Source organism: Hippoglossus stenolepis, chromosome 13 (genome assembly GCF_022539355.2).
Source record: "Hippoglossus stenolepis isolate QCI-W04-F060 chromosome 13, HSTE1.2, whole genome shotgun sequence".
Taxonomy (NCBI): Eukaryota; Metazoa; Chordata; class Actinopteri; order Pleuronectiformes; family Pleuronectidae; genus Hippoglossus; species Hippoglossus stenolepis.
The window spans coordinates 684,761-712,308 of record NC_061495.1 but is presented as its reverse complement, the minus strand read 5'-3'; the positions used below and the strand labels follow the sequence as shown (position 1 = coordinate 712,308).

The 27,548-nt window shown below is 47.1% G+C and overlaps 2 protein-coding genes across 7 annotated transcripts in view; both read right to left on the bottom strand.

The window, feature by feature from the left end:
* Positions 1-27,548, bottom strand: part of LOC118120114 (abl interactor 2-like) — an 882,953-nt gene that overhangs the window by 188,692 nt on the left and 666,713 nt on the right. The gene's annotated exons all lie outside the window — the stretch shown is intronic.
* The window catches only part of ttn.2 (titin, tandem duplicate 2), a 181,170-nt gene that overhangs the window by 28,897 nt on the left and 124,725 nt on the right, over positions 1-27,548 (bottom strand). Inside the window, 23 exon segments of the mRNA XM_047342567.1 lie at positions 89-17,182; positions 17,310-17,612; positions 17,781-18,368; positions 18,458-18,754; positions 18,886-19,083; positions 19,183-19,287; positions 19,451-20,038; positions 20,160-20,447; positions 20,657-20,947; positions 21,185-21,472; positions 21,889-22,194; positions 22,322-22,624; positions 22,751-23,053; positions 23,140-23,427; positions 23,521-23,820; positions 24,120-24,422; positions 24,507-24,806; positions 24,949-25,224; positions 25,326-25,628; positions 25,715-26,014; positions 26,116-26,400; positions 26,743-27,069; positions 27,242-27,506. Of these exon segments, the coding sequence (XP_047198523.1) occupies positions 89-17,182; positions 17,310-17,612; positions 17,781-18,368; positions 18,458-18,754; positions 18,886-19,083; positions 19,183-19,287; positions 19,451-20,038; positions 20,160-20,447; positions 20,657-20,947; positions 21,185-21,472; positions 21,889-22,194; positions 22,322-22,624; positions 22,751-23,053; positions 23,140-23,427; positions 23,521-23,820; positions 24,120-24,422; positions 24,507-24,806; positions 24,949-25,224; positions 25,326-25,628; positions 25,715-26,014; positions 26,116-26,400; positions 26,743-27,069; positions 27,242-27,506 (23,899 nt within the window).

Below are 27,548 nucleotides of genomic sequence, written 5' to 3'. Positions count from 1 at the left end.
GAAAGACGACATGATTTGTTTTATTGAAATACAGGTGGGTATAAGACCCTATATAAGACTATAATATTACCAACATAAAATGCAATACCTGTTATCTTGGTTCCTTCTTTGGTCTCAGCAGGAACACCAACACCGTACTCATTCTGGCCCGTCACTCTGAAGTAATAAACTGCTCCTTCTTGCAAGTCGTTCACCCTGTATGTCAGTCTGTTACATGTGTCAGTCAATCTAGTCCAGCCTTTCTTGCTGGCCTCACGGAAATCAACAAGGTAGTTCTTGACAGGTCCTCCTCCCTCATTTTCAGGAGTGTCCCATGTTACAGTAGCAGAGGTCTTAGTTACGTCCTTGACTTCTACGAAGGCAGGGGGTCCAGGAGAGTCCAGTACTCTGACATTGAGTGTCAAGGAGGAGGTTCCAGCTAAGCTAGACAAGGTGACTATGTATTTGCCAGAGTCGTTGCGAGTTGCCTGCTCTAAGGTGATGGAGGTGAAGGTGTCTGTGGTGTCGATGACAGCACGGACTCTGAGGTCAACATCAGGTTTAGCCCATGTAACATTGGGGATGGGTTTGCCTCTGAAGGGCACTGTCATGGTGAATGAGCTACCATCCTTCACAATAAGAGTCTTCCTCATCTCATTACTGATGTCAAAAACTGGCTCCTCCTCTCTTTCTTTGGCAACCTGTTTGTCTGTCTCAGGACTGGCCTCACTGACCCCAATCTTGTTAATGGACTTGACAACAAACACATATTCAGCCCCAGGTGTCAATCCCACCACAGTAAACTCTGTGTTCTTGGTGTTCTGGACTCCAACAAACCATTCATCATCTAAAGTCTTCCTGTATTCTACTCTGTAGCCAGTCACAGGGGCTCCACCATCAAATAGCGGCTTATTCCATGACAGGGTGACAGTGGTCTTTGTAGAGTCAATGATCTTAGGCCTAGCAGGAGGTGAAGGCAGGAACTGTGGGTCTTCAGCCTTGGTGAGCGGGCAAGGCATGCTAGGAGCACTGAGGCCAGCAGCATTCTCTGCAAACACTATGTACTCATACTCACAGCCAGCACGAAGATGTGAGGCTTTGACTCTGAGGTCATAAACAGGTTTCTTGTTCACACGGCACCAGCGAAGACCAGTCTTCTCTCGCTTTTCAATGACATAGCCATAGATACTGCTGCCTCCATCAGAAATGGGTCTTTCCCAACAGATGGTCATTGCCTCACTAGTAACAGCAGTGACCTGGACATTTGTGGGAGCTGAAGCAACAGTAAATGGATCCAAGGCCTTAACTGGCTCACTCTCCAGGGCTTCACCATCCCCATATTTGTTGACTCCCCTAACTCTGAAGATATACTCATTTCCTCTTAGTAACTTGGTCACTTTACAGGTAGTTGCTTTCATGTCTCCATAGACAAGAGTCCAGGCCAGGCGACTTGTCTCACGTTTCTCCACAATATAGTGCATAATTTCAGCACCACCGTTTTCCTGAGGGGGTCCCCATGTTATAGTGCATTTCTCTGCTGTGAGTCCAGACACTGCCAATGGTCCTGAAGATGGTCCAGGTCTATCCAAAACTTTACAATTGATAGCAACAGACCTGGTTCCTGCCACATTGTGCAGGGACAGGACATACTGGCCAGAGTCCTTCCTGATAGCGTCTGTGACAATCAGGGTGGTTGTGAAATTTGTGGAAGTAATTTCACACCTGAATTTGGCCGCAATCTCTTTTCCGTCCTTAAACCATGAGACAACAGGGAGTGGACGGCCTGTGATTTCAGCATCAATTCTAATGATTTCCCCAGCTTTAATGACAACCAGCTGTCTGAGCTTGTCTTCCAGGATGATAGTGGGAGGGTCTACATCATCCTTTACTGTAACAGGACCGCTACTCTCTGAAGGAGCACTAAGCTGATCTGCAGAATTCTTAGCAATAACATGGAAGTCATATTGGACATCTTCTGTGAGGCCTGTGACGTCAAAGTAGGTGTCCTGCAGATTATTGAAGTTGCATTTCAGCCAGCGACCATTGGGAAGTTCTTTACGCTCAATAATGTAGCCGGTAATCTTTGATCCAAATTCGTACTCTGGCCGCTCCCAGAAGAGAGAAACTGAGCTCCTGGTAATGTTGGTGACTTTAAGGTTATGTGGAGGTTCACATGGATCTCTGGCTGCCACAGCATCACTGGCCTTAGAGCATGTACCAATGCCAGCAATATTCTCAGCATACACTCTAAACTGATACAGAAGACCTTCTTCAATGCCTGTCATCTTAAACTGGTTCTCAGCTAGCAGTCCTCTGTTGACCTTTGTCCATAGAATGCTACTTTGGTCTTTGCATTCAATGTGATAACCAATAACAGGGCTTCCTCCATCGCTGGCAGGTCTGCCCCACGTCACAACCATGCCACTCTTGGTGGCATTGTCAACATGGAGGTTGGTTGCCGGACCAGGAGGCTCGAAGGGATACTGAGCAACAACAGGAGCTGAGTCAATAGCATGACTCTTGCCATAACGGTTCTCAGCTGCGATACGGAACTGGTACTCTGTTCCCTGATTGAGCCGATTCACCTTAATTGATGTCCTGGCTACAGTGGCTGAGACAATCTGCCATGTGGTTGTCGTAGTGTCTCTCTTCTCCACTACATAGTTGTTAATCTGGCATCCACCGTCATAGGTTGGAGGATCCCAAGACAGACAGATGAAGTCAGCACTCACCTCGTCCATCTTAATGTTGCTTGGTGGACCAGGTTTGTCCAGGATTATAACAGAGATATCAGCTGTCTTGGTACCAATAGAGTTAGTCAAAGTAATCTCATACTTTCCTACATCGTCTTTGGTTGCATCCTTGATGAAAATCTTGGAAGAGGTCCTAGAGGTAAGAACATTGACCCTGGTTGTCTGCTTAAGCACCTGGCCGTCCTTCTTCCAGGACACCTCTGGCTGAGGTCTTCCTTTGAAGGGAACGTCAATCTTCAGGTCATCTCCTGCTTTAACACTATATGTGTTGAACACCAGGTTGATGGTGGGCTCTACTGTGATGTCCTTTACCACCACAGGGGCAGCCAGAGGTTTGGCATCACTCTTGCCCTTATCATTTACAGCAATCACCCTGAAGGAGTATTCCTCTCCAGTTGTAAGTCCATCAATAGTAGCTTCCAGTGCTTTGACTTCACTGCACACAGTCCATTTCTCATCTCCCTTGGGCTGCATCTCCACAATATACATTGTAATCTTGCTGCCTCCATCATGATCCGGTTTCTCCCATGAAAGGTTAACAGTATGGCGAGTAACGTCATCCAAGGTAATCTTACCAGGAGGCAGAGGAGCCTCAGACACCTTGACTACATCTGTGGAAGCAGGCAGACCTACTCCAAGTTCATTAACAGCTAATATACGGAAATAGTATAGGCCTCCCTCCTGTAGGTCAGAAATGATGTAGGAGTTCCTCACACAGTTGTTGGAAACACTGGTGAAAGCCATTCTCTTCTGCTCTCTCTTCTCCACAATATAATGTGAAATCTTAGCCCCGCCATCAATTAGAGGAGGCTCCCAGGAGAGAGAGACAGAATTTCTCTTTACATCCTTGACCTCCAGGTTAGTAGGTGCGCTGGGGGAGTCCAGAACTCGAACATTGACGAAGGCTGATTTCGAGCCACTGAGGTTCTCAAGTGTGAGTAGATATTTTCCAGTGTCAAATCTGTCAACATTATCAATCACCAGCATTGTGTAAGAGCTTGTGACTTCAATCTGGGCACGTTCATTCAGAGTACCATCAGCCTTTGACCATCTGACCTCAGGCTCAGGCTTTCCCCTGATTGGCACAAACAGACGGAGGGTAGCGGTGGCACGAACATTGACCATCTTCCTTAGGTCAGCATCTAGTTCAATTTCAGGAGCTTCCAGCTTCTCTGCAGCAACCACAGAGCCAGGCAGGTCAACATGCTCCCCTACTCCCTCACAGTTAACAGCACAGACTCGGAAATTGTACTCTGCATTCTCCTTCAATTTCTTTACAGTATAGTGAGTAACTTGTACACCAGTTTGTGGTGTGCAACTGACCCATTCATCATCTGCTGCCTCCTTCATTTCAACAACGTATCCAGTGATCTGTGCTCCACCATCATAGATAGGCCTAGACCAGGTCAGCGAGACTGTGGTGCTTGAATGGTCTGTGACTTTGGGGTTATTTGGAGGTCCTGGTGGATAAGTGGCATCACAGGCCTTCATATATTGTGAAGGTGCACTAGGTTTTCCAACACCAGCAGCATTTTCAGCTGAAACCCTGAATTCATAGGAATGACCCTCTGTGAGGCCAGCACATCTGAATCTCAGGTCACTCAGTCTCTTCTTGTTGCATTTAGTCCATCTGATGCCATCCTTATCACGTTTTTCAAGGACATATCCTTCAATTTCAGCTCCTCCGTTATCCTCTGGCCTCTCCCAGGTAAGTACTATAGAATCCCGAGTGATAGCGCTGGCCTCTGGGGTGGAGGGGGCGCTGGAAGTGGTGAAGGGGTTACGGGCAATAACAGGCTCAGATTCCAAAGGCTCACCAACACCGTATTTATTCACAGCAGTGACTCTGAAGATGTACTCGTTGCCAGGCAACAGTTTTGTGATTTTGTAGCTTATGGCCTGAATCTTGGGCTCAACCATGGTCCATGACAAACGACTGGTCTCTCTTTTCTCAATCATGTAGTGAGAGATGCTGGCTCCGCCATCATGTGAAGGATGGTTCCAGTGAAGATAACATTTCTCAGCTGTGACTCCTTTGACTTCTAGTGGGCCATCTGGAGGACCAGGTCTATCCAGAATTTTAACATTAACTGGGATCATCTTAATTCCTCCCACATTGACCAGTTTGAGGACAAAATGGCCGCCATCAACTCTAACGCAATCCTTGACTGTCAGGATGGTACGTGTCAGCGTGGTCTTTACCTCCATTCGTTGAGTGGCTTTGTCAATCTCCTTTCCATCCTTTAACCAAATGACCTCAGGCAGAGGCTTACCTGTGTAGTCAGCATCAATGATGAATGTTTCAGCAGCATGAACAATGGTCAGATCTTTAAATTTAGAATCCATGGTGGCTCCTGGAGCCTCAATTTCATCTTTAGCAGTAATTTCTCCTGTGGTCTGAGAGGGACGGCTGGAAATGCCAGCAGAATTCCTGGCAATGACTCTGAACTCATAAACACAATCCTCAGTCAGGCCAGTGAGTGTGAACTGGGTGTCAAGGATGTTGGTGAAGCTGGCCTTCATCCAGCGGGTATCAGGGTGCTTCCTCCTCTCAATCAAATAGCCAGTGATAGCACTGCCTCCATCATACTGAGGCCTGGTCCACTGGAGTGTCACATGGTTTCTAGTGATATCAATAGCATCCGGAGTGCCTGGTGGGTCACAGGGGTCCCTGGCAACTGTGCTCTCAGAGACCTTGCTAGCTGGGCTGATTCCTGCAATGTTCTCAGCATAGACTCTGAATTCATACTCAATACCTTCTTCCAGCTCTGTAGTTTTGAAATGTGTATCTGGGATTAGAAGCTTGTTGAGTTTAGTCCACAAGAGGCTGTTCTTCTCCTTTCTTTCAAGGTGATAGCCCAAGATGGGACTGCCTCCATTGTTGGTGGGAGGCTTCCACTCAACCACCATGTGATCCTTGGTTGCAGCAGAAACACCTGGTGTTCCTGGGGCGGCAGGCTCACTGAATGGATACTGAGCAATAACGGCAGGAGTGAAAATGGCAGAACTCTTTCCATATCTATTCTCAGCAGACACTCTGAATTGATACTCAACTCCAGTCTTTAAGTTGGTGACTTTGATAGTTGTTCTGGCAATAGTAGCAGACACAATTTGCCATGCTGTTGTAGTAGTGTCTCTCTTCTCCACAATGTAGTTGTTGATCTGACAGCCTCCAGTATACGCTGGTGGCTCCCAGGAGAGAGTGACATAATTAGAGCTCACCTCCTCAATCTTCACAGGGCCTGTGGGTGGGCCAGGCTTATCAAGAATAATAACAGTAATCTCCTCTGTAGTTGATCCAGCACTGCTGGTGGCTGTGATCGTGTATTTGCCAGAGTCTTCCTTACTTGCATCCTTAATGCACAGCTTGGTAGATGATGGTGTGCCAGACACATTTAATCTGGTTGTCTCCTTAAGAGCTTGTCCGTCCTTTTTCCACTCAACCTTGGGAACAGGTCGTCCTATTACTGGAATCTCGATCTTCAGATCCTCACCCTGCTGTAAACTGTAAGTGTTGGATGCCATCTTGAATCTGGGCTCGAATGTTACATCCTTAGCAGTGACTGGTGCAGCTAGAGCCCTGGGGTCACTCTTGCCCTTCTCATTGAATGCTGTCACTCTAAACAGGTACTCGTGTCCTGCACTAAGGCCTGCGGCAGTGCCCTCACAAGCTTTAGTTGTAGCGGCCACCACCCATTCCTCTGAGCCCACAGGCTGCATTTCAATATAGAAGCCCATTATCCTGCTGCCTCCATCATGGTCTGGCTTCTCCCAAGAGAGTGAGGCAGACGTTTTGGTCACTTCAGTCAAAGTGACCTTACCTACAGAGAGAGGAGGCTCAGATGTTTTAACTGCATCCTCTGTCTCAGCTGGCTGTCCCATGCCAAACTCGTTCTCAGCTAAGACTCTGAAATAGTAGATAGTTCCTTCAATGAGGCCGGTGATACGGTAGCTTGTCTTTGTACACTTGTTGTCCACATTAGAATAAACGTTCCTGGTGGACTCTCGCTTTTCAACCAGGTAATTCTTTATTCTTGCACCACCATCAATAAGAGGAGGCTCCCATGTCAGAGTAACACTTTCTCTTTTGATGTCTTTTACAGTTAAATTCAGAGGGGCCCCTGGAGTGTCCAGGACCTTAACAGATACAAAGGCTGATTTGGTGCCAGCAGTATTTTCCATGTTGACGATGTATTTTCCAGCATCATATCTGTCACAGATGTCAATGGAGAGCTGAGTGTAATCTTCCCCAGTCTCTATCTGAACTTTAATGGGCAGTTGACCATCCTCCTTAGCCCAGCTGATCTCAGGAGTAGGACGGCCCTTAAATGGAATGCAAATTCTCATTGAGCCACCTGCCCTGACAACTATCCCCTTCCGGAGTTCTGAATCCAGAATCATCTCTGGAGGATCAATCTTATCCAAAGGTTTTATAACTCCCTGGATCTCAGTGGGCTCACCAACACCCAACTTATTGATGGCACAGATGCGCACCTTGTATTCCTGGTGCTCTACCAACTTAGTGATAGTAAACTTGGTAGCTTTAACTCCCGACGGTGGGGTGCATATGGTCCACTCCTCCTCCTCGGCTTTGGTAATTTCCACAGCATATCCTTGAATCTCACAACCACCATCATAGATGGGCCTATGCCAGGCCAGGCTGACGGTGTCTTTAGTTGTGTTGAGCACATGAGCATTGGATGGACAGCCTGGTTCAAAGGTGGGGTCACAGGCTTTGAGGTAGGGTGTAGGTGGGCTTGACTGACCCATTCCAGCTGCATTCTCAGCAGTTACCTTGAATTCATATTCATGATCCTCAGTTAATCCTGTTACTCTGAAACGCAAGTCTGTCACCCGGCGTTTGTTGCACTTGGTCCATCTCACTCCGGCTCTGTCTCTCTTCTCAATGATATAACCAACAATCTCACTGCCTCCTGTGGTCTCGGGGCGGTTCCAGCAGACAGTCATGGAGTCCCTTATAATGTTAGTGATCTCAAGTTCCTGAGGTGCACCAGGAGGAACAAATGGATTTCTCATGATAACTGGTGTTGACTCAAGAGACTCACCCATGCCATATTTGTTGACAGCCATGACTCTGAAGATGTATTCATTGCCCTTCAACAGTTTCGTAACCTTGAACATGGTAGCTCCACAGTCACTGGAGACCACAGTCCATGCCAGGCGGCTGGTTTCTCTCTTTTGAATGATGTAGTGAGATACGCCGGCTCCTCCATCGTGCCTGGGTGGCAGCCATGACAGTGAGCACTTCTCCTCAGTGACATTGCTGACAGTAAGAGGTCCTTCTGAGGGGCCTGGTCTGTCCAGTACCTTAACACTGAATGGGACAGTCTTCGTTCCAGCCACATTAGTCAGAACCAGAGTGTACTGGCCACCGTCCACTCTGATGGCATCTTTCACAACAAGCAAAGCCTTAAAATCTGTGTTTTTGATATCAGCCCTTGATGAGTTTTCCACTTCGACATTCCCCTTGAACCACTGGGCTGTAGGGATGGGCTTCCCTCCCACAGTGGCCTCCAGATTGAAAGTCTCCCCAGCACTGATAACAAGGGACTGGTTGTATATAGGGTCTGTCTCACATTTTGGTGGGTCAACTTCATCCTTGGCTGTGACGGATCCTGTGCACTCAGATGGCTTGCTAACAGCACCAGCTGCATTCCTTGCGATTACTCTGAAGTCATATTTACTCTCCTCTGTCAGGCCTGTAACTGTGAATTCATAATCAAGGATGTTTGCAAAGCTAGCCTTCATCCACTTTCCTTCAGGAAGGTCACGTTTCTCCACTACATAGCCTGTAACTAAGCTTCCCCCATCATACACTGGAGGGGTCCACCTAAGCTTCACAGAGTGCCTGGTCACAATCACAGCCTCGGGACAGCCAGGAGGATCACATGGGTCACGGGCTACGTAAACCTCAGAGACTTTGCTGCATTTTCCAATGCCAACAATATTCTCTGCATAGACTCTGTACTCATACTCAATACCTTCCTCAAGTGGAGTAGACTTATATCTGCAGTCTTGGATCAGCATTTTGTTAATCTTGGTCCAGAGGATACTGTTCTTCTCTTTCCTCTCCATATGATAGCCCAAAATGGCACTTCCTCCATCAGATGGGGGCTTGTGCCACTCAACTACCATAAAGTCCTTGGTGTATGAAGACACAAATGGTGTTCCTGGAGTGCCAGGCTCTTGGAATGGATACTGTGCCAAAACAGGCTCTGAATCAATCGCATAGCTCTTTCCATATCTATTCTCAGCATAGATTCTGAACTGATATTCAGCACCTGTCTTCAGATTGCTCAATTTTAGTGTGGTTCTGGCAACAGTGGCAGATACGACCACCCAGTTGGTTGTAGTTGTGTCTCTCTTCTCCACCACATAGTTTGAGATTGGGCATCCACCTGTGTATGTAGGAGGTTCCCAGCTAAGAGTGATACTCTCAGCACTTATGTCCTCCAACTTGACAGGTCCTGTTGGTGGGCCTGGTTTGTCCAGAGTGATCACCTCAATAGTGGCATCTTTGGAACCCAGGGTACTGGAGACATTGATGCTATACATGCCCCCATCCTCTTTGGTGGCATCCTTTATGGTGAGGGTGGTGTGATGTGCTGAGTCTGTAACATTGACTCTCGTGGTCTGCTTAAGAGCAGCACCATCCTTGGTCCAGGTAATCGTTGGCTTTGGATGACCAGCAACTGGGACCTCTATCTTGAGGTCATACCCTACCTGGACATTGTAGGTGCTCGCCCTGGGTCTAACAGCAGGCTCAATCACAAGGTCCTTTGCAACAACTGATTGGACTAGTTGTCTGGGGTCGCTTTTCCCCTTGTCATTTACAGCTAGAACTCGGAAATTATACTCCTCTCCCTTGAGTAGGTTTGTCACTACAGTCTCCAGCGCTTTCACACTAGTACACACTGACCAAGCGCCACTGTCCTTAGGTGCGAGTTCAACTTCATAGTGACTGATTCTACTGCCACCATCATGTTGAGGTTTCTCCCAGGCGAGGGTCACAGTGCTGTGTGTCACATCAACAACACTGACTTTGCCAGGTGGCTGAGGCTTCTCAGATATTTTAATTGGTTCTATTGTTTTGGCTGGGAGACCAAAACCATATTCATTCTCAGCCAGGACTCTGAAGAAGAAGATTCCACCCTCTGGAAGAGGCTCCACTTTCCATGACATCCTATTGCAGGTAGTGATGGGTGAGTAAACTTTCCTGGTGCTCTCACGTTTCTCAAGAATATAATTTTTAATCTTTGAGCCACCATCCAGAAGTGGAGGCTCCCATGTAAGAGTGACAGAATTTTTTGTTATCTCCTTCACTGTGAAGTTATTTGGTGGACTAGGTGAGTCCAGGATCCTGACACTGATGAAGACTGACTTCACTCCACTGGCATTCTCTGCAGTCAGGGTGTACTTGCCACTGTCAAATCTGTCAACATTCTCAATGACAAGTGAAGCGTAGTTGCCTGTGTTGTCAATCAGGGCAGTCTCCCTGATCTCCCCCTCAGCTTTACCCCATTTCACCTCAGGAGCTGGACGACCTCTCACAGGAACAAACAGCCTGAGAGTGCTTGCTGCCCGAATGTTGATCATCTTTCTCATATCAGAATCCAGGTCAAGATCGGGAGCCTCAAGCTTCTCCTCGAGGAGAATCTTTCCAGTAACATCAGCATGCTCACCAACACCAACTTTGTTGATGGCACACACTCGGAACTGGTACTCATGCTTCTCCAGAAGCTTTTTCACTGTAAACTTAGTATCTGCGATTCCAGTGGGAGGAGTGCACATACACCACTCATCAGATGCCCCACTGCAGGCCTCCACAATATAAGCTTGAATCTCACATCCGCCATCATAGATTGGTTTGCTCCATGTCAAGGAAACAGTGGACCTCGATGTGTCAACCACCTTAGGGTTGTTGGGTGGACCAGGTTTGAAGATAGGATCTAATGCTTTATAGTACACTGTTGGTGTACTAGGTGTGCCAACACCAGCGGCATTCTCAGCGGCAATTCTGAATTCATAGCTGTGGTTTTCTAGGAGCCCTGTCACTCTGAAGCGCAGCTCACTTACTGTGCGCTTGTTGCACCTTGTCCATCTCACACCATCCTTGTCACGTTTCTCAACAATGTATCCCTGGATAGGACTGCCACCATCATGAGCTGGTCTCTCCCAAGTCACCACCATGGAGTCTTTGGTGATTGTTGTGACTTCTACCTCTGTTGGTGGGTTGGAAGTGACAAATGGATTTCTGGCAATCATCGCATCAGATTCCAGAGGCTCACCGACTCCATATTTGTTGACAGGAATCACTCTGAAAATGTACTCATTTCCAGGAAGAAGCTTTGTGATCTTTAAGTTCAGTGTCTGAACTTTAGGCTCAACAACAGTCCAAACCAGTCTGCTGGTTTCCCTCCTCTCAATAATGTAATGTGAAACATCGCTGCCGCCGTCTTGCAAAGGAGGTTTCCAGGAAATGGAGCATTTCTCATTGGTTACACCATAGATGGAGACAGGGCCCTCAGGAGGACCTGGTCTGTCCAGGACCTTGACATTAATGTTAACAGATTTCTCTCCTCCAACATTCTTTACCAGCAAAGTGTACTGACCTCCATCAACACGGATGGCTTCTTTAACAACTATACAAGCTGTAAAGTCTGTGTTCTTGAGCTCTAGGCGAGCAGCTTCAGTAATCTCATGACCCTCCTTTAGCCAGTGTATTGTGGGAACAGGTTTACCACTGACAGCGACCTCAAGCCTGAATGTCTCCCCAGCATTTACCACCACAGCCTGGGAGTACTTAGCTTCCAAGTCAATCTTGGGTGGATCCACCTCATCCTTGGCAGTGATGGCTCCAGTTGCATCAGAGGGCAGACTGAGAACACCTGCTGCATTCCTGGCAATGACACGAAACTCATAAATATGATCTTCAGTAAGTCCTGTGACAACAAATTCAGTCTGAATGACGTTGGCGAAACTGGCCTTCATCCAGCGACCAGCTGCCTCCTTCTTCTCAACCAGGTAACCTGTGATCTTAATGCCACCGTCATAATCAGGCTTGGTCCATCTGAGTGTCACTTGGTGTCTTGTCACAATAACAGCCTCTGGTTTTCCTGGTCTTTCACAAGGATCTCTTGCCACTTGCATTTCGCTCAGTTTGCTAGCTTTGCTGAGGCCGACAATGTTCTCTGCATAGAGTCTGAACTCATATTCAATACCTTCTTCAAGGCCAACAACCTTGAATCTAGTCTCTGGGATTATTTGTTTGTTCTGTTTCACCCACAGTATACTGTTTCTCTCTTTGAGCTCTAGGTGATAGCCCAGAATTTTGCTTCCACCATCATTGCTGGGTTTATCCCATACAACAACCATGGTTTCCTTGGTCGCTGATTGGACCACAACAGAAAGAGGTGAGCTAGGAACTTCAAATGGATACTGAGCAACAATAGTTTCAGACAGAAGGGCCGATGACTTGCCATATCTATTTTCTGCAGCAATCCTAAACTGGTACTGAAATCCAGTCTTCAGACGGGCAGCCTTGATTGTGGTTCTGGCCACTGTAGCTGACACAATTTGCCAGTTAGTGGTAGATGTGTCCCTCTTCTCAACAATGTAATTATTAATGGCACAACCACCATCATATTCTGGTGGATTCCAGGTCAATACCAGACTGTCAGCAGTGACCTCATCCAACTTAATTGGGCCAGTGGGAGGACCAGGCTTATCCAGGACAAGAACACTGATGTCTGTGGATGCCTCACCAGCTGTGTTGATTAGTTTGATGGTGTATGTTCCCACATCATCTCTGCAAGCCTCCTTAATGACCAGGAGAAGGTTAGTGTCCGTGGTTTCAGCATTAACTCTTGTTGTCTCCTTGAGAACAACGCCATCTTTGAGCCAAGTTGCATTGGCCTTAGGACAGGCAGCATATGGTACATCTATCTTCAGGTCATCACCTGCTAGCACACTGAATGTGCCAAAAAGCTGTTTGAAGGTTGGTGAAATGACAAGATCTTTCGCCACCACAGGCAAACTGAGAGGACGTGGGTCACTAACTCCCTTTTCATTGGTGGATGAAATACGGAACATGTACTCCTCTCCCTGTGTAAGACCACTTACAAGGGCCGCATTGGTCTTCACTACCATAACCTGGATCCACTTCTCAGTGCCTTTGCTTTGCATCTCAACAATATAGCCAATGATTCTACTGCCACCATCATGCTCAGGCTTTTCCCACGTTAGTGTGACACTGGTGCCTGTAACTTCACGAAGGGACACTTTACCTGGTGGTAGAGGCTTCTCTGACACTTTAATTGGTTCAACAGTCTCCACTGGGAGACCAATGCCAAATTCGTTCTCAGCCAGGATTCTAAAGAAGTACATCTTCCCTTCATGCAGGTCTCCAATTTTCCAACTTGACTTATGGCAGCTTACACAGACAGTGGAGTAGGCCTTTCTGGTTGACTCACGCTTCTCCACAATGTAGTTGCGGACTCTGGAGCCCCCATCAATGAGAGGTGCATCCCAAACAAGGAAAACTGAATCTCGAGTGACCTCCTTGATGATTAGATTCTGAGGTGCTCCAGGAGTATCTAGCACCCTGACATTAACATAGGCTGTCTTGCTTCCTGAGGCATTCTCTACAGTCAGCATGTATTTGCCTCCATCAAACCTGTCAACAGTGTCTACCTGAAGAGTCGTGAACGATGGGGTGGTTTCAATGATAGCTTTGTCTAGGGATTCTCCGTGCTCTCTTGACCATTTTATTTCAGGTGCTGGTCTGCCCTTTATAGGGACAAAGAGTCTAAGCGTGCTGCAGGCTCGGATGCTGACCACCTTACGTAGCTCTGCTCCAAGTTCAATTTCTGGAGGAAGCAGTCTGTCCTCTGCCTTGGGGGTTCCAGGAACAGCAGCAGGTTCTCCGACTCCTTCACAATTAGTGGCACAGATGTTGATTTTATACTCTTGGTTTTCCTTCAAGTTGGTGATGGTGAATGAAGTGGCTGTCCATCCCCTTTTAGGAGTGTGAATTGTCCACTCATCCTCATCAGGAGGGCAGGTCTCCACAATGTAACCAGTGATTTCAGAACCACCATCGTAGACAGGTTTGTTCCAGGCAAGGGTGATGGAAGACTTGGTTGTGTCCAGTACTCTGGGGTTCCCTGGAGGTCCAGGCTGGAAGATGGTGTCTATGGCTTTGTACAATGGACTGGAAGGACTGGGCTGGCTCAGACCAGCGTTGTTCTCTGCAAAAACTCTAAATTCATACTCATGTCCTGGTGTGAGGCCAGAAACCTTGAATCGCAAGTCAGTTACAGTCCTCTTGTTGCACTTCACCCAGCGCAGGCCAGTCTTATCCCTTCTCTCAATTATGTAAGTGTTTATTCTGCTGCCTCCATCATGTTCAGGGCGCTCCCAGCAGACCACCATTGAGTCTTTGGTAATGATGGTGACTTCAGGCTGCTGTGGTGCATCACTGGCTACATAAGGATTGGCACAGATTACAGCTTCAGACTCCAGGTGTTCACCCACACCATACTTATTAACAGCCATGACTCTGAAGATGTACTCATTGCCCTTCAGAAGTTTGGTGACCTTGAATCTATTTGCTTGAAGGTCTGTAGCCACATTTGTCCATGCCAACCTACTGGTCTCACGCTTCTGAATGATAAAGTACTCGATCTTTGCACCACCATCGTGTGTTGGATGCAGCCAGTTAAGGACACATTTTTCAGCAGTGACATCAGTTACAGTGAGGGAGTCTGGTGGTCCAGGTCTGTCGAGCACCTTGACATTAAATGTGAACTTGGCAAAACCACCTGGATTGCTGGCAGTCAGAGTGAAAGCCCCACCATCTCTCCTCAGGGATTCTTTGTTTATTAGCGTTGTGTGGAAGTCAGATGTCTTTATCTCAACCTTGCCTGTATCCTCAAGCTCCTTTCCTTCCTTGGTCCATACCAGAGATGGGAGTGGCCTACCAATCACACTGGCTTCCAGCTTGAATACCTCCCCTGCCATGACAACAACATTGCTGCTATATGATGCGTCAACATCAAGCCTGGGCTCTTGAATGTCATCTCTGCATGTGATTGCCTCTGATGACTGGGATGGAGCACTGACAGAACCAGCTGAGTTTCTAGCAAACACACGGAATTCATAAGTTGCATCTTCAGTCAGACCACTGACTGTGTAGATGGTTTCTTGGATGTTGTTGAAGTTGGCTTTGAGCCAACGTCCATTGGGCATCTCTCTCCTCTCCACTGTGTATCCTGTGATGGAAAATCCACCATCTCCCTCTGGTTTGGTCCATGACACTGTCACCTCATGTCTGGTGATATTCAGTGCCACAGGCCTGCCTGGTCGGTCAACTGGGTCCAAAGCATACATAGGCTCAGAGGATTTGCTTGGTTTGCTGAGACCGGCCATGTTTTCAGCAGTAACACGGTGTTCATATGCGATACCATCAACAAGGCCTATTGATTTGAAGATATTTCCAACAACAAGAGCTTTGCTGATCCTCTGCCACAGAATGCTGTTTTTCTCTTTTCTGTCCACATGATATCCCATAATAGCACTGCCTCCATCAGAAGATGGCTCATTCCAACTCAAAGTCATTGCATCCTTGTTGAAAGATGTGACCACAGGAATACCTGGCTGGTTCGGAACATCAAATGGATAGGCAGCCACCACTTGTTCAGAGACAATGCTTGGTCCAATGCCATATCTGTTCTGGGCTTTGACACGGAACTGATATTGGGTTCCAGTGTTGAGTCTAGCTGCCTTGAATGTGGTGCGAATCACTGTAGCTGCCAACTCCATCCATGAAGTACCGGTAGTCTCCCGCATCTCAACAATATAGTTGCTAATAGGAACGCCTCCATCGTTCTCTGGTGCCTCCCAGGACATAAGAACGTAATCACAAGAGACCTCATCCAGCTTAATGGGACCAGTGGGAGGACCTGGAATGTCGTGGACTAGGACTGTGATTATCTCTGTCACTGTTCCCAGCATGTTCTTTCCAACCATAGAATACTGTCCCCCATCAGTCCTCTTGATCTCATTGATGTTGAGGATAGTTGATGTTGATGTTGTTTCAGTGTTGATTCTTTGTGTCTCCTTGAGCACTGCATCTTCTTTTTTCCAGGAAACAACAGGCTTGGGTTTGCCAAGCACTGGAATCTCTATCTTGACACGGTCCCTTGCCTTGGCAATTACCGTCTTCTGGTAGACTCCACGCAGGTCAAAGGAGGGAGCTGAAGTCTGCTCTTTGATAATCGCAGGCCTGCTCTCACGGGGGTCGCTCCTACCTGATGCATTGACAGCCATGATGCGGAAGATATACTCCGCCCCTTCAGTCAGATCTGTGACAGTGTAGTCGAGAGCTTTGATGGTGGCCACATGGACCCACTGGTCAGTGTCCTTCTTCTGGGCCTCAATGACATATCCAGTGATCAAGCTGCCACCGTCATGCAGGGGCTTGATCCATGCTAGACTGGCACTGTCAGCGGTTACATCTGTGACGTACAAGTTCTCTGGGGCAGAGGGGGCTTGAGACACCCTGATTGGCTCAGTGGTTTCTGCAGGCTGACCCACACCCAGGTCATTCTCAGCAGATATACGGAAGTAGTAGTAAGCTCCCTCCTCAAGGGCTGTAAATTTAAAGGAACACTTCTGCCATGTGGTGCTAAGCACTGTGTATGCCTTCTTGGTGGCCTCTCTCTTTTCAATAATATAGTTATGAATCTTAGAACCACCATCAATAATGGGAATTTCCCACTGGAGAGTGATGCTGTTTTTAGTGATTTCTCTCTCTTTGAGGTTGACTGGTGGTCCTGGTGTGTCGAGAACTTTCACATTAACAAAGCCTGTCTTCTTTCCAGCAACATTCTCCAGACATAGGTGGTACTTTCCAGCGTCATATCTGGTACAGTCAGGAATAACCAGTAGGGTGTAGGACTCTGTGGTGTCAATGTGTGCCCGTGTTTTCAGGTTGGTGTCATCTTTGCTCCAAGTTACTTCAGGAACGGGACGGCCCCTGATGGGAACAAACATACGGATGGAAGCACGACACCTGACCACTAGGGTTCTCCTGAGATCAGCATCCAGCTCAAAGTCTGGCAGTGACTCCTGGTCCACAATTTCAGTCACTTTCTCAACCTCTGCAGGCTCGCCAACTCCCTCAGAGTTAACAGCGCTGACTCTAAAGTGGTATTTGCCACCTTTTTGAAGTTTACCAATAACATATTCAGTAGCTTTCAATGGGAACTGTGTCTCTGTCTCCCAATCATCAAGGCCCTCCTTTTTGTACTCAACGATGTATCCATCTACTTCCAGACCACCGTCGTAGTGGGGTCGGCCCCAGGCAAAGGTAACTGTCGTTTTTGTGGTGTCTGTAATTCTGGGACTGGATGGTGGGCCAGGTGGATCTAATAAACAAATCAGCAAACAAAAAACAAGAGCATAGAAAAGTCATTGGGGGCCTTTTTTACATGTGTAAATTTCTTGTTTTAAAAATAGAATTCAGAATTAAGCGCAAAGTCCAGTTTTACTTACACACAATGTCCTTGGTCATCACAGGGCACGATGGCTCACTTGGCTCCCCAAATCCAGCCTTGTTCTCAGCAGTGACTCTGAACTCATATTCTACTCCCTCGCTCAGGCCTTGCACCTTAAAGCGCAGGTCAGGGACCGTCCGCTTACAGGCTCTCACCCATCTCATTCCTCTCCTCTCTTTCCTCTCTACACAATATCCTCTGATTTCACTTCCACCATCCTGTGCTGGTCTCTTCCATGAAATGGTGACAGCAGTCCTCGTCACGTTGTCAATCTCTGGGGTTGAGGGGGGACCTGGTGGGCCTGGGCAAAGACAAAATACAAGGATATGTTGTTCAGTTGAACGATAAATTAATAAAGTATTTTCATTAGGCTGTGGTTATATGGTAATTTGCAATTTTATTACTTACATTTGTATTTATTTTAAGATAGTATACACACTGTAATTATATATAAGCCATATAAACTTACGGAAACTGTCAACCATTTTGACTGGATCAGAGGGGCTCGAGTCTCCAGTGCCATACTGGTTTATAGCAGACACTCTGAAGATGTACTCATTGCCCTTAATAAGTTTGTGGGCTACACATCTGCAGTCCATGACATTTTCAGCAAGCTTGGTCCACTGCAGGCGGCTGGTCTCTCTCTTCTCGACAATGTAGGACTTGATAGAGCAGCCTCCATCCTCCTCTGGAGGAAGCCAGGTCAGAGTGCACTTCTCAGCTGAAATGTTACTGGCTTCAACGGGGCCTGGAGGTCCTGGCACATCCAGGACCTTCACCTTTACATGTTCCTCCTTAATGCCGAAGGGGTTGCTGGCGGTGATGGTGTATTCTCCTGTGTTCTTCCGGCTTGCGTACTTAATGGACAGAATAGAGGAAGTGGGGGTGCTGGTAATGGTGATGATGTCAGAGGTCTTGAACTCACGGCCTCCCTTGGACCAGACAGCAGTGGGTGGAGGTTTGCCGACAATATTGGAGGCTGAGATCACAATGGTATCTCCAGCTCTGACTGATACACCATCCTTCATGTCAGGGTCAATAGTAATTGTTGGTGGTTCTGCAGAGAAGAGGTAAGAAAATTGCATTTCAATTGTCAACAGACACAAGTGTTAACTACCAAAGTACATGAATCAGTTTTCAGCTTACCATACTCATCCTTGCAGGTCAGAAGATCAGTAGACTCTGAAGGAACACTGATTGCACCAGCACCGTTCCTGGCCCTGACCCTGAATTGATACTGAGATCCCTCAGACAGGTCGCTGACGGTGAAGGCACAGCCCTGGATGTTGACATGATTGGCCTTCGTCCAGGCTTTGCCCCCAGATTCCAGCTTCTCCATCATGTAGCCAGTCAGCTTGTAGCCACCGTCATATTTGGGAGCAGTCCAAATCAAAGTGACTGTGCTCCTGGTGACGTTAATCACTTCAGGCTTGCCAGGAGGATCTAACAGAACATGAAGTAAATAAGTTTAAAGTATGCAAAACACTAGACACGCCTATAAAAACAGCATTTACATTTTTCCTTTCGAGTATTTATTGTTGTAATAAAAAACTGGAAAAAAGGAGTAAACTCACCAATAGGATCCAGGGCGACCACAGCCTGGGTGGCCCTGCTTGCCTTTCCTAGGCCGGCCACGTTCATTGCCATCACTCTGAACTCGTACTCGAGCCCCTCTATCAGCCCAGTGACTCTGCACTCCTTCACTCTGAGAGGAGTCTTTGTGGCCCGTTTCCACATCAGACTGTTCCTGTCCTTAAACTCCACAAGATATCCTACAGAGAACACACAATTTTGTTAGCCATGATGTGTTAGCCATGATGATTGCTATTTGTCATTATTAAACTACAAAATGATATCCATCAGTCTTTTACCGGTAATTGGGGAGCCACCGGTGTCCTTGGGATCAGCCCATGTCAAGATGGCTGACTCGTGGCGGATGCTCACGATTTCTGGGGGAGCAGGTGCATCGGGCACATCTGAAAGAGCAAAAAAGGTGGGGTGGGGTGGAAGGATTAGGAAAAAAGATACGAAATAAAAACAAACCCCAGTGCTTCATCACACTCAGACCAGACATGTGATTGCTTCTCGACATGATGCAACATTTATTTAATTATCATTAGTAAAGAGTGAGATACTCACCGAATGGATGCTGTGCAATTACTGGGTCAGACCTCAGATACTGTCCAACCCCATACTTGTTCTCAGCGGAAACTCTAAAGAAGTACTCTACTCCATCATTGAGCCTGATCACCCTCATGGTGGTCTTCTGGAGGGCTGAAGCCACGGTGGCCCACTTACTGGCTGTCGTCCTTCTCTTCTCCACAATGTAGTTAGATACTTCTGCACCGCCATCATCTTTGGGTGGTGCCCACTCCAGAGTGATACCATCAGCAGTGATCTCGTCAAACGTAATTGGTCCGCTGCAAATGCCAGGCTTGCCGACCACCTTCAGCTGGAACTTGCACTCCTTGGAGCCAGCATTGTTCCTGACATTGATGGTGTAGATGTCAGCATCTCCTCTGTGGCAGTCTCTGATCAGCAGAGTGGTGACGCCATGAGATGCCTCCACGCACATCCGGCCAGTGTCTCCGAGTCCCACATCACCCTTCTTCCAGGTGGCAGTGGGGTAGGGCACTCCTGTTATAGGGATGTTAATACGCGTGGTGCTGCCCTCCTTCACCACACAGCAGCCGTCGAGTAGACTGCTCAGGTTGCATTCAGGTAGCACTAAAATCCAAAGAAATATGATTTTCAGAATATAGTTGGATATCATTTTATGTTTTAGCAAAACAACAGACTGTAACTAACAATATGTGGCATGATAGCTTCTGTCATGGGGATTTCTTACCAAACTGGTCCTTGGCAACAACGGTGAGCTCGGTGGGTGGTCCCTCCCCGGACTCATTGAGTGCTTTGACTTTAAACAAGTACTCCTTTCCCTTGGTCAGCTCGCTTATAGTGTGTGAGGTGGTCTTGCCCTTCATGATCTCCTTCCACTTCTCATCGCCTTCACTCTGTTCTACAATGTAAGCGTTGATGTAGCTTCCACCATCGCTGATAGGCTTCTTCCAGCCCAGGGTGATCGAGTCCTTGGTGGTCTTCTGAGCTGTGAGGTCTGTCACCGGACCAGGTTGTTCTGAAGAGGAAGGAGAGCTGGGTTAAGATGGAACATGGGGTTTGTGACAAAAACAAAATGTGTTTGATGAAGATGAAGTTGGACAGTGAAAGTAACTACAATCTTGTTTATTTGTATCTAGAAGACGTGTTTTTGCTCTACTGTAGTTTACAGCAATCTACTGCACCGTGTCATCAAATATATTCAAAAAACTGATGACTTGTGGCCACCTGAAGCTCGCACGCTGCCAGCGGTCTCACAGCCCTCTCCGATGCCATATGAGTTTTCTGCCAGCACTCTGAAGCAGTAGGCCTGTCCGCCCTCCAGGTTTGGGATTCTGAATGAGATCTTGTGACACTCTGTGTTCACACAGGTCCAGGCCTTCCTCTCTGCCAGACGCTTCTCTACAATGTAGCTCTTCACCGGGCTACCGCCATCAATCATTGGGGCCTCCCAGGTGATGAAGGCATGGTTTCTGGAGGTCTCCTTCACGATTAGGTTCACAGGTGGTCCAGGAGAGTCTGTGGAGCAGGAGGAACATTTTTAGACAAATATAACCATTGTTTCAACAACAGTATTTGAAAGTGCTTTACATTATTAAAGGGACTTTAGCTGCAATGAATGATATTAAAGCAATAAAACTTGTTAAAAGTGTTAAAAGGATTTGTTTTCTTTCCACCTGTAACAAAACCCATGGTCACTGGAATGTTTACTCCTCGTCACTTTCCTGGTTCGTTTCTTATGTCTTAAATTCTTACCCCGGACTTTGACCATGATGGTGTAGCTCTTGGAGCCACTGCTGTTCTCCAGTGTCAGGATGTATTTGCCGGCATCGTATCTGTTAATGTCCTCGATCATCAGGAAGGTGTCCCACTCTGTTGTCTTGATCAACAGGCCCTGCCTATCCTTCAGGTTGGCGTCAACTTTAGTCCATGTCACCTTGGGAGCAGGACGCCCTCTAAGTGGGACGTAGAGCCTCAGGGTGACACCAGCTCGAAGAACCACAGCCTTTCTCAGATCAGCATCCAGCTCAGCTTCAGGAGCAACTAGAGAAAGCAGAAAATAACTTATTAATTATATTGTAACTGATACACCATGTGTTAGTTCAACAATAAAGGGAAAGGGAACTCTTTTTATTTGTCATTTATTAAGTGTAAATGTCAGTTGATAGCGTGGCGGCATTAGCTTGTATCTGGCTTGCTAGCTTGTGTGCTCAAGTGTTACAAGTTAGACAAATTTGCTAAATGTTGTTTTCTTACAATGAATAAACAAAATCTTTTACTGATGATTGTGAGGAGTATGTTTTCCTTTTTGTGGGGGAGTGGAGAGGTATGTGTTAGGTATCTCTGTTAGCTCTGTTACCACCGCATGAATCTCATATTCACTACTTGATTCACAGGACCTAATGCTCAGAGATTATTTTTCAAAATAAAGTGGTATAATAAACAGTTGATGAACGTACTGAGGATGTCCTTGGGCATGTGGTTTCCAGGGACCTCGCTGGGCTCACTGTAGCCGATCTTGTTGACAGCGATGACTCTGAACTGGTACTCTGTGTTGTCCATCAGGCCTGTCACCAGGAATTTAGTGGCCTGGAGCTTTTTCGGGACATTGCACTTGGTCCAGTCCTCAGCCTCCGCTCGCTTGCACTCCACCAGATAGCCAATGATCTCACAGCCACCATCGTATGCGGGTTTGGTCCAGCTGAGGCTGATGGAGCTCTTGGTGGAGTCGACCACCTTGGGGAAGGCAGGTGGACCGGGAGGATCTGTAGAATTATAATCCCGTATTTGTTAATAATTTATAGAAATATAAACGCATACATAATTTCATAAATTACAAACAGTTGTTATCTGTTTAATCACTCTAAAATGTTCCATAAGGCCGATACTCACAGACAGGATCGACAGCCAATGCAGCATTGGAAGCATCACTGGGTTTGCCCAGACCGGCCTTGTTGATGGCGATGACTCTGAACTCGTATTCTGAGCCTTCCGTCAGCTGAGCAGCCTTGATGGTCCTGTCGATGACGGGCCGGCGGTTGACCTTAGCCCAGGTCAGTTCTGTAGCCTCACGTTTCTCCATCATGTAGCCCAGAATGGGAGCCTTGCCGTCGTTAGCTGGAGCCTTCCAGCTGACTGTCATGGAGTCTTTGGTAATGTTAGTGATGACTGGTGGCTCGCAGGGACCAGGAACATCTGAAGGAAAAATTCCCATTAGTGTTTGACTTCAAAATATTTTACGATGTGTTTGTCAATCATTTCAGTAAATGTTTTCTTTTAGTCCATATCCGGTGCACATTAGCTTTAATGGTGTGAACATACCGTATGGATTCTTGACCATGACAGCGTCAGTCATGATGGGGTCTCCCACACCGTACTGGTTCTCAGCACTGACTCTGAACTGGTACTCATGTCCTTCGATGAGTCTCTCTACTGAGCAGTCGGTGACGTGTCCGTGGATATTGGAGGTGACCTGTGCCCAATTGGCCCTGCTGGTCTCACGTTTCTCAATGATGTAGTTGGTGATTTCAGAGCCACCATCTGCCACTGGGGGCTCCCATCGTATCTTAACACGGTCAGCAAACACTTTTGTAGGTTTCACAGAGGCTGGAGGGCCGGGTTTGTCTGCAGGGGAAACAGAGGCAGGTAAACCTCTCAGCTAATCTTGTTTAGACAAAATTCTACAAAGAAGTGATATTAAAAAAACTTACCAAGCACCTTGACCTTTACGGTGGCATACTTGGAGCCGTTGATGTTCGCTGCGGTGATACTGTAGTCTCCAGACTCCTTCCTGGTCACAGAGTAGAGCTCCAGCAGGTGAACGTGTTTCTTATTGGTCATCTTCATTCCCTCAGTGAGGACCAGTGGAAGTCCATTTCTCTTCCAGCTCACATTTGGCAGCGGTTTGCCGAATACCTCAGCATCCAGGGAGACGTTCTCTCCGGCCTTCACCACAATCAAGTTCTTCATGTTGACACCCAGTTCCACACGAGGAGCAACTGCCCAGGAGGAGAAGAAAAAAATGATCATCAATACTTGTCAATAATCAAATTTGCCAGACATAGTTGTCCTTGTGCTGTGTGGAGTTGTACCGTTCTCTGCAATGACAGGGATGGGGTCAGACAGCTCTGATGGCAGGCTGATGTTGATGGCCGTCTTGGCAATGACTCTAAACTGGTATTGTTGACCCTCCTCCAGGCCGGTCACCACGTAGTTCTCCGTCTGGATGTTGATGCAGTTTGCGTTGCAGCGAATCCACTTCTCCTCTGGAAGTTTTGTGTATTCCATGTAGTAGCCAATCAGCTTGCTGCCGCCGTCATGCCTGGGTCGGGTCCAAACCAATGACACACAGTTCTTGGTCACATCCATGGCCTCAGGTTTACCTGGTGGGTCTGGTTTGAAGAAACAAAGGTTTGTAGAATCAGTTATTCTGTCTGATATTGAGTGTTGAGTGTGAACATGCAGCAACATGGCTTCAAGTGGACCATTCAAATAAAAAGTCTGTACTTAATTGCAGTTGTTAGGATTGTAACTTCAGAATCTTACTTTCCCCAGACAGTCATTAGTTTTTTTTTCCCATAATGATCCCTAAAAGTTGGAATTTGTAAAGTTCCTTGGTTTTTTATCTTAGCATTCTTTCATTAAACAAATGACAAGAAAATGATGTCGTCATCGGAAGGACATTCCGTACCAACTGCAGTCCTGGTGGTGATGAAGTCAGTCTGTTTGCAAGGTTTGCCCTGTGCAGCCAGGTTAAGTGCTGACACCCTAAATGTGTATTCCAGTCCCTCCATCAGGTTGGTGCAGGTGTACTGGGTGGCTTTGACCACAGATTCGTTGGCCTTCATCCACAGAAGGCTGTTCCTCTCCTTCTTTTCAATGCAGTATCCGGTGATGGGGCTGCCGCCATCGCTGCTGGGAGGCTCCCATGACAGGATGACAGATTCCTTGTTGACCTTGTTGACCTGCAGGTTTCTGGGCTCGCTGGGAGGATCTATAAAGGAAAACAACCGTTTAGTATGATCTCTGTAAAACTGTTTATCAGTGATGGAGCCACTAAAGCTAAATTTAGACTCACCAAATGGATGTCTGGCGATCATCTTCTCAGAATAAATGGGCTCGGAGATGCCGAACCTGTTCTCAGCACGGACTCGGAAGCCATACTCTTTGCCAGTTGTCAGTTTTGTGATTCTGAAGCTGGTTTTAGTGCAGGATGTGGACACAGGGATCCAGTCACCCTCGCTGACGTCACACTTCTCTACAATGTAGTTGGTGATGTTGCTGCCGCCGTCCTCTTGTGGCGAATTCCACAGCAGTGTGCAGGCGTCAATGTCCTTTTCGGTGATCTCCAGAGGAGCTTCAGGAGGTCCAGGAATGTCTGCAGACACACACACGATGAGTCATTAATGATGATAACAATAGAAGAACACATGTAATCAATCTATTATTCATAATTCACATTTGAAGTATGATCTGTATCTTTTCAGTTTGCAACTAAAGTGCCTGTATTTCAAACTGACCCATAACGATGACTTTGAGGATGTGGTTGATCCTGGCGGTGCTGTTCTCAACTGACAGGCTGTAGTAGCCGCTGTCGTTTCTTGTAACGTTTTTGATGATTAGCGTGCAGGTTGTCAGCGTCTTTACGATCGACAGTCGGTCAGAGGTCAGCACAGCCTCGTTGCCCTGCTTCCACTTGCAGACGGGAGCAGGTTTACCTGCCACAATAGCCTCAATCACCATCTTGGATCCAGCTCTGACGGTCACAGTATCGGGCAAGATGATCTTAGGAGCCACTGGAGGAAGGAGAACAAACAACATATTAAGGATAATGAGATGATTTGAACTTATACAGTTATATTTCTGTGATTATAAGAGTTTAGGTCTGTCGACTCACTGAGCTGCTCCTTGATCTCAAACATTCCCTCTGCCTCTCTTGCCAGACTGACTCCCACTGAGTTCCTGGCTGCCACTCTGAACTTGTACTTCTTTCCTTCCTTGAGACCAACCACCACGATGGTCAGGTCTTTGACCACAGAATAAGGTGTCCACTTGTCTTCTGGTGCGCCCTCTTCGTGGTAGTCCACCACATAACCGTTTATCTTGGCTCCACCATCTCTGAGTGGCTTCAGCCAACCAAGTGTGGCGCTGTTCTTAGTGATCTCCAACACATCCATCTTCTTCGGAGGGTCAGGGTCACCTGGATGCAACACAGCAGATGGTAAGAAGAAAAGACAAAGGAAAAGGTAAAGAGGAAAAGGAACAAACGTCTGTGGTGATACTCACTGATGGGATCAACTGCCAGGTAGGACTTGGGTGAGTCCTGAGGAGCACCAATGCCATACTTGTTGCAGGCTGTGACTCTGAAGTAGTACTCGATTCCAGGTGTCATGTTGGTCACCTTGAAGCTCGTCTTCTTCAGGACCTCTGTGCACTTGCTCCATGTCTTCCTGTCCACCTCTCGTTTCTCCACAATGTAGTTGATAATGGTACTGCCACCGTCATTGTCTGGTGGCAACCAGGACAGTTGAGCTGCTGTCTTGGTGATGTCAGTTGCCTCTAGGCCGCCAACGGGACCAGGGGTGTCTGCAGAGGAAAATGTTTAAGAGTAACTTTGAATGTATAGGAAATGTTCAGTATATTGTGTAATTTGGTTAAAATGAATCCAAATTTTTCAGTTTTCTTACCAAGCACTTTGACACGGACAAAGACAGCTTTCTCTCCCACTGAGTTGGACAGAGTCAGTGAGTATCTCCCAGAATCCTCTCTGGTGCTTTCAGGAATTACCAGGAAGGACATGGTGTCAACCTGGTCCACGTGGCCTCGGCGGATCACATTGTCCACACCGACACGCTTCCAGGTAACCTTGGGGGCAGGTCTTCCTCTGACTACAGCAAACAGCCTGATTGGACATCCAGCTCTAACTGTCAGACCCTTTCTCAGACTAGCATCCAGCTCGATCTCTGGAGCCTCTGTTGCCATGAAAAGAGTTCATATTAAAATCATTAACTTCAACTTCATTGTCCAAAGGGAAAATTACTTTTGCAGCCAGGCAAAAAAACTAAAACTCACAGGAAACACAAGCAGAAAACTGAGAGCTTGTAAAACCATCAATAAAACCGAAGATAAGACCCTCATCAGTCGTCAGCAGTGAACAGGAAATGTCTAATCAACTAAGTCATCAAAGTATTATTAACATTAACTATGTTGTAAAGGCACAGTTTGCTTTAGTAACCATGTTTCCCCTCAGTTGCAAGTCGGTTTGCGATAAAAGCATCTGCCAAAGGAAATATAATATGACAGTTCATTCCTACCCAGGACCTCCTTGGGGAAGACGGCCTCTTTCAAGAAGACGTGGCGTCCCCAGCCCACCTGGTTTTTGGCCGACACCTTGAACTCATACTCTTGTTTTTCATCCAGCTGACCAATGGTGAACTCTGTGAGTACCAATGGGCCATTGGTGTCAATTCTCTTCCAGCCCTCTGTGGGCTTCTCAGGGTCTGCCTCGCTCTTCAGCCTCAAGTCCAAGCTGTAGCCAAGTATTGGGGCACCACCATCGTACACAGGTTTGGACCAGGACAGTGTGATAGAGGTCTTAGTGCTGTCAGCCACCTTCAGCCCTCCAGGGGGGCCAGGGGGCTCTGCAGAGATAGAGTAAAAAAGGTTGATAAAATTGATGAAACATAAGATGACAGGAAAAATATGTAGATCACTGAAAGCGTCATGTAAATCCAATGTGTTCTGGCTTGAGTACAATTCTGAAGAAATCTTTTAAAGAGTAAAAGTGAGCTGTGACAGTGACTGTAAACTCACCAATGGGATCTTTGGCTGCGACGGGTCTGCAGGGTTTGCTGGGCTCGCCAAGACCAACCTCATTCTCAGCCTTCACCCTGAACTGGTATTCGTGGTTGAGAATCAGGTTGGTGACTTTCATGCGCCTCTCGGAGATGGGGCTTTTGGTGCATGGCACCCAGCGGACCGCCCTCTTCTCTTTCCTCTCCAGGATGTAACCAGTGATTGACTTTCCTCCGTCGTTCTCAGGAGGAGCCCACACCACTGTCATCTCCTCTTTACTCACCTGCATTACAGAAATATTGGCAGTGTGATAAACCTGTTTTCA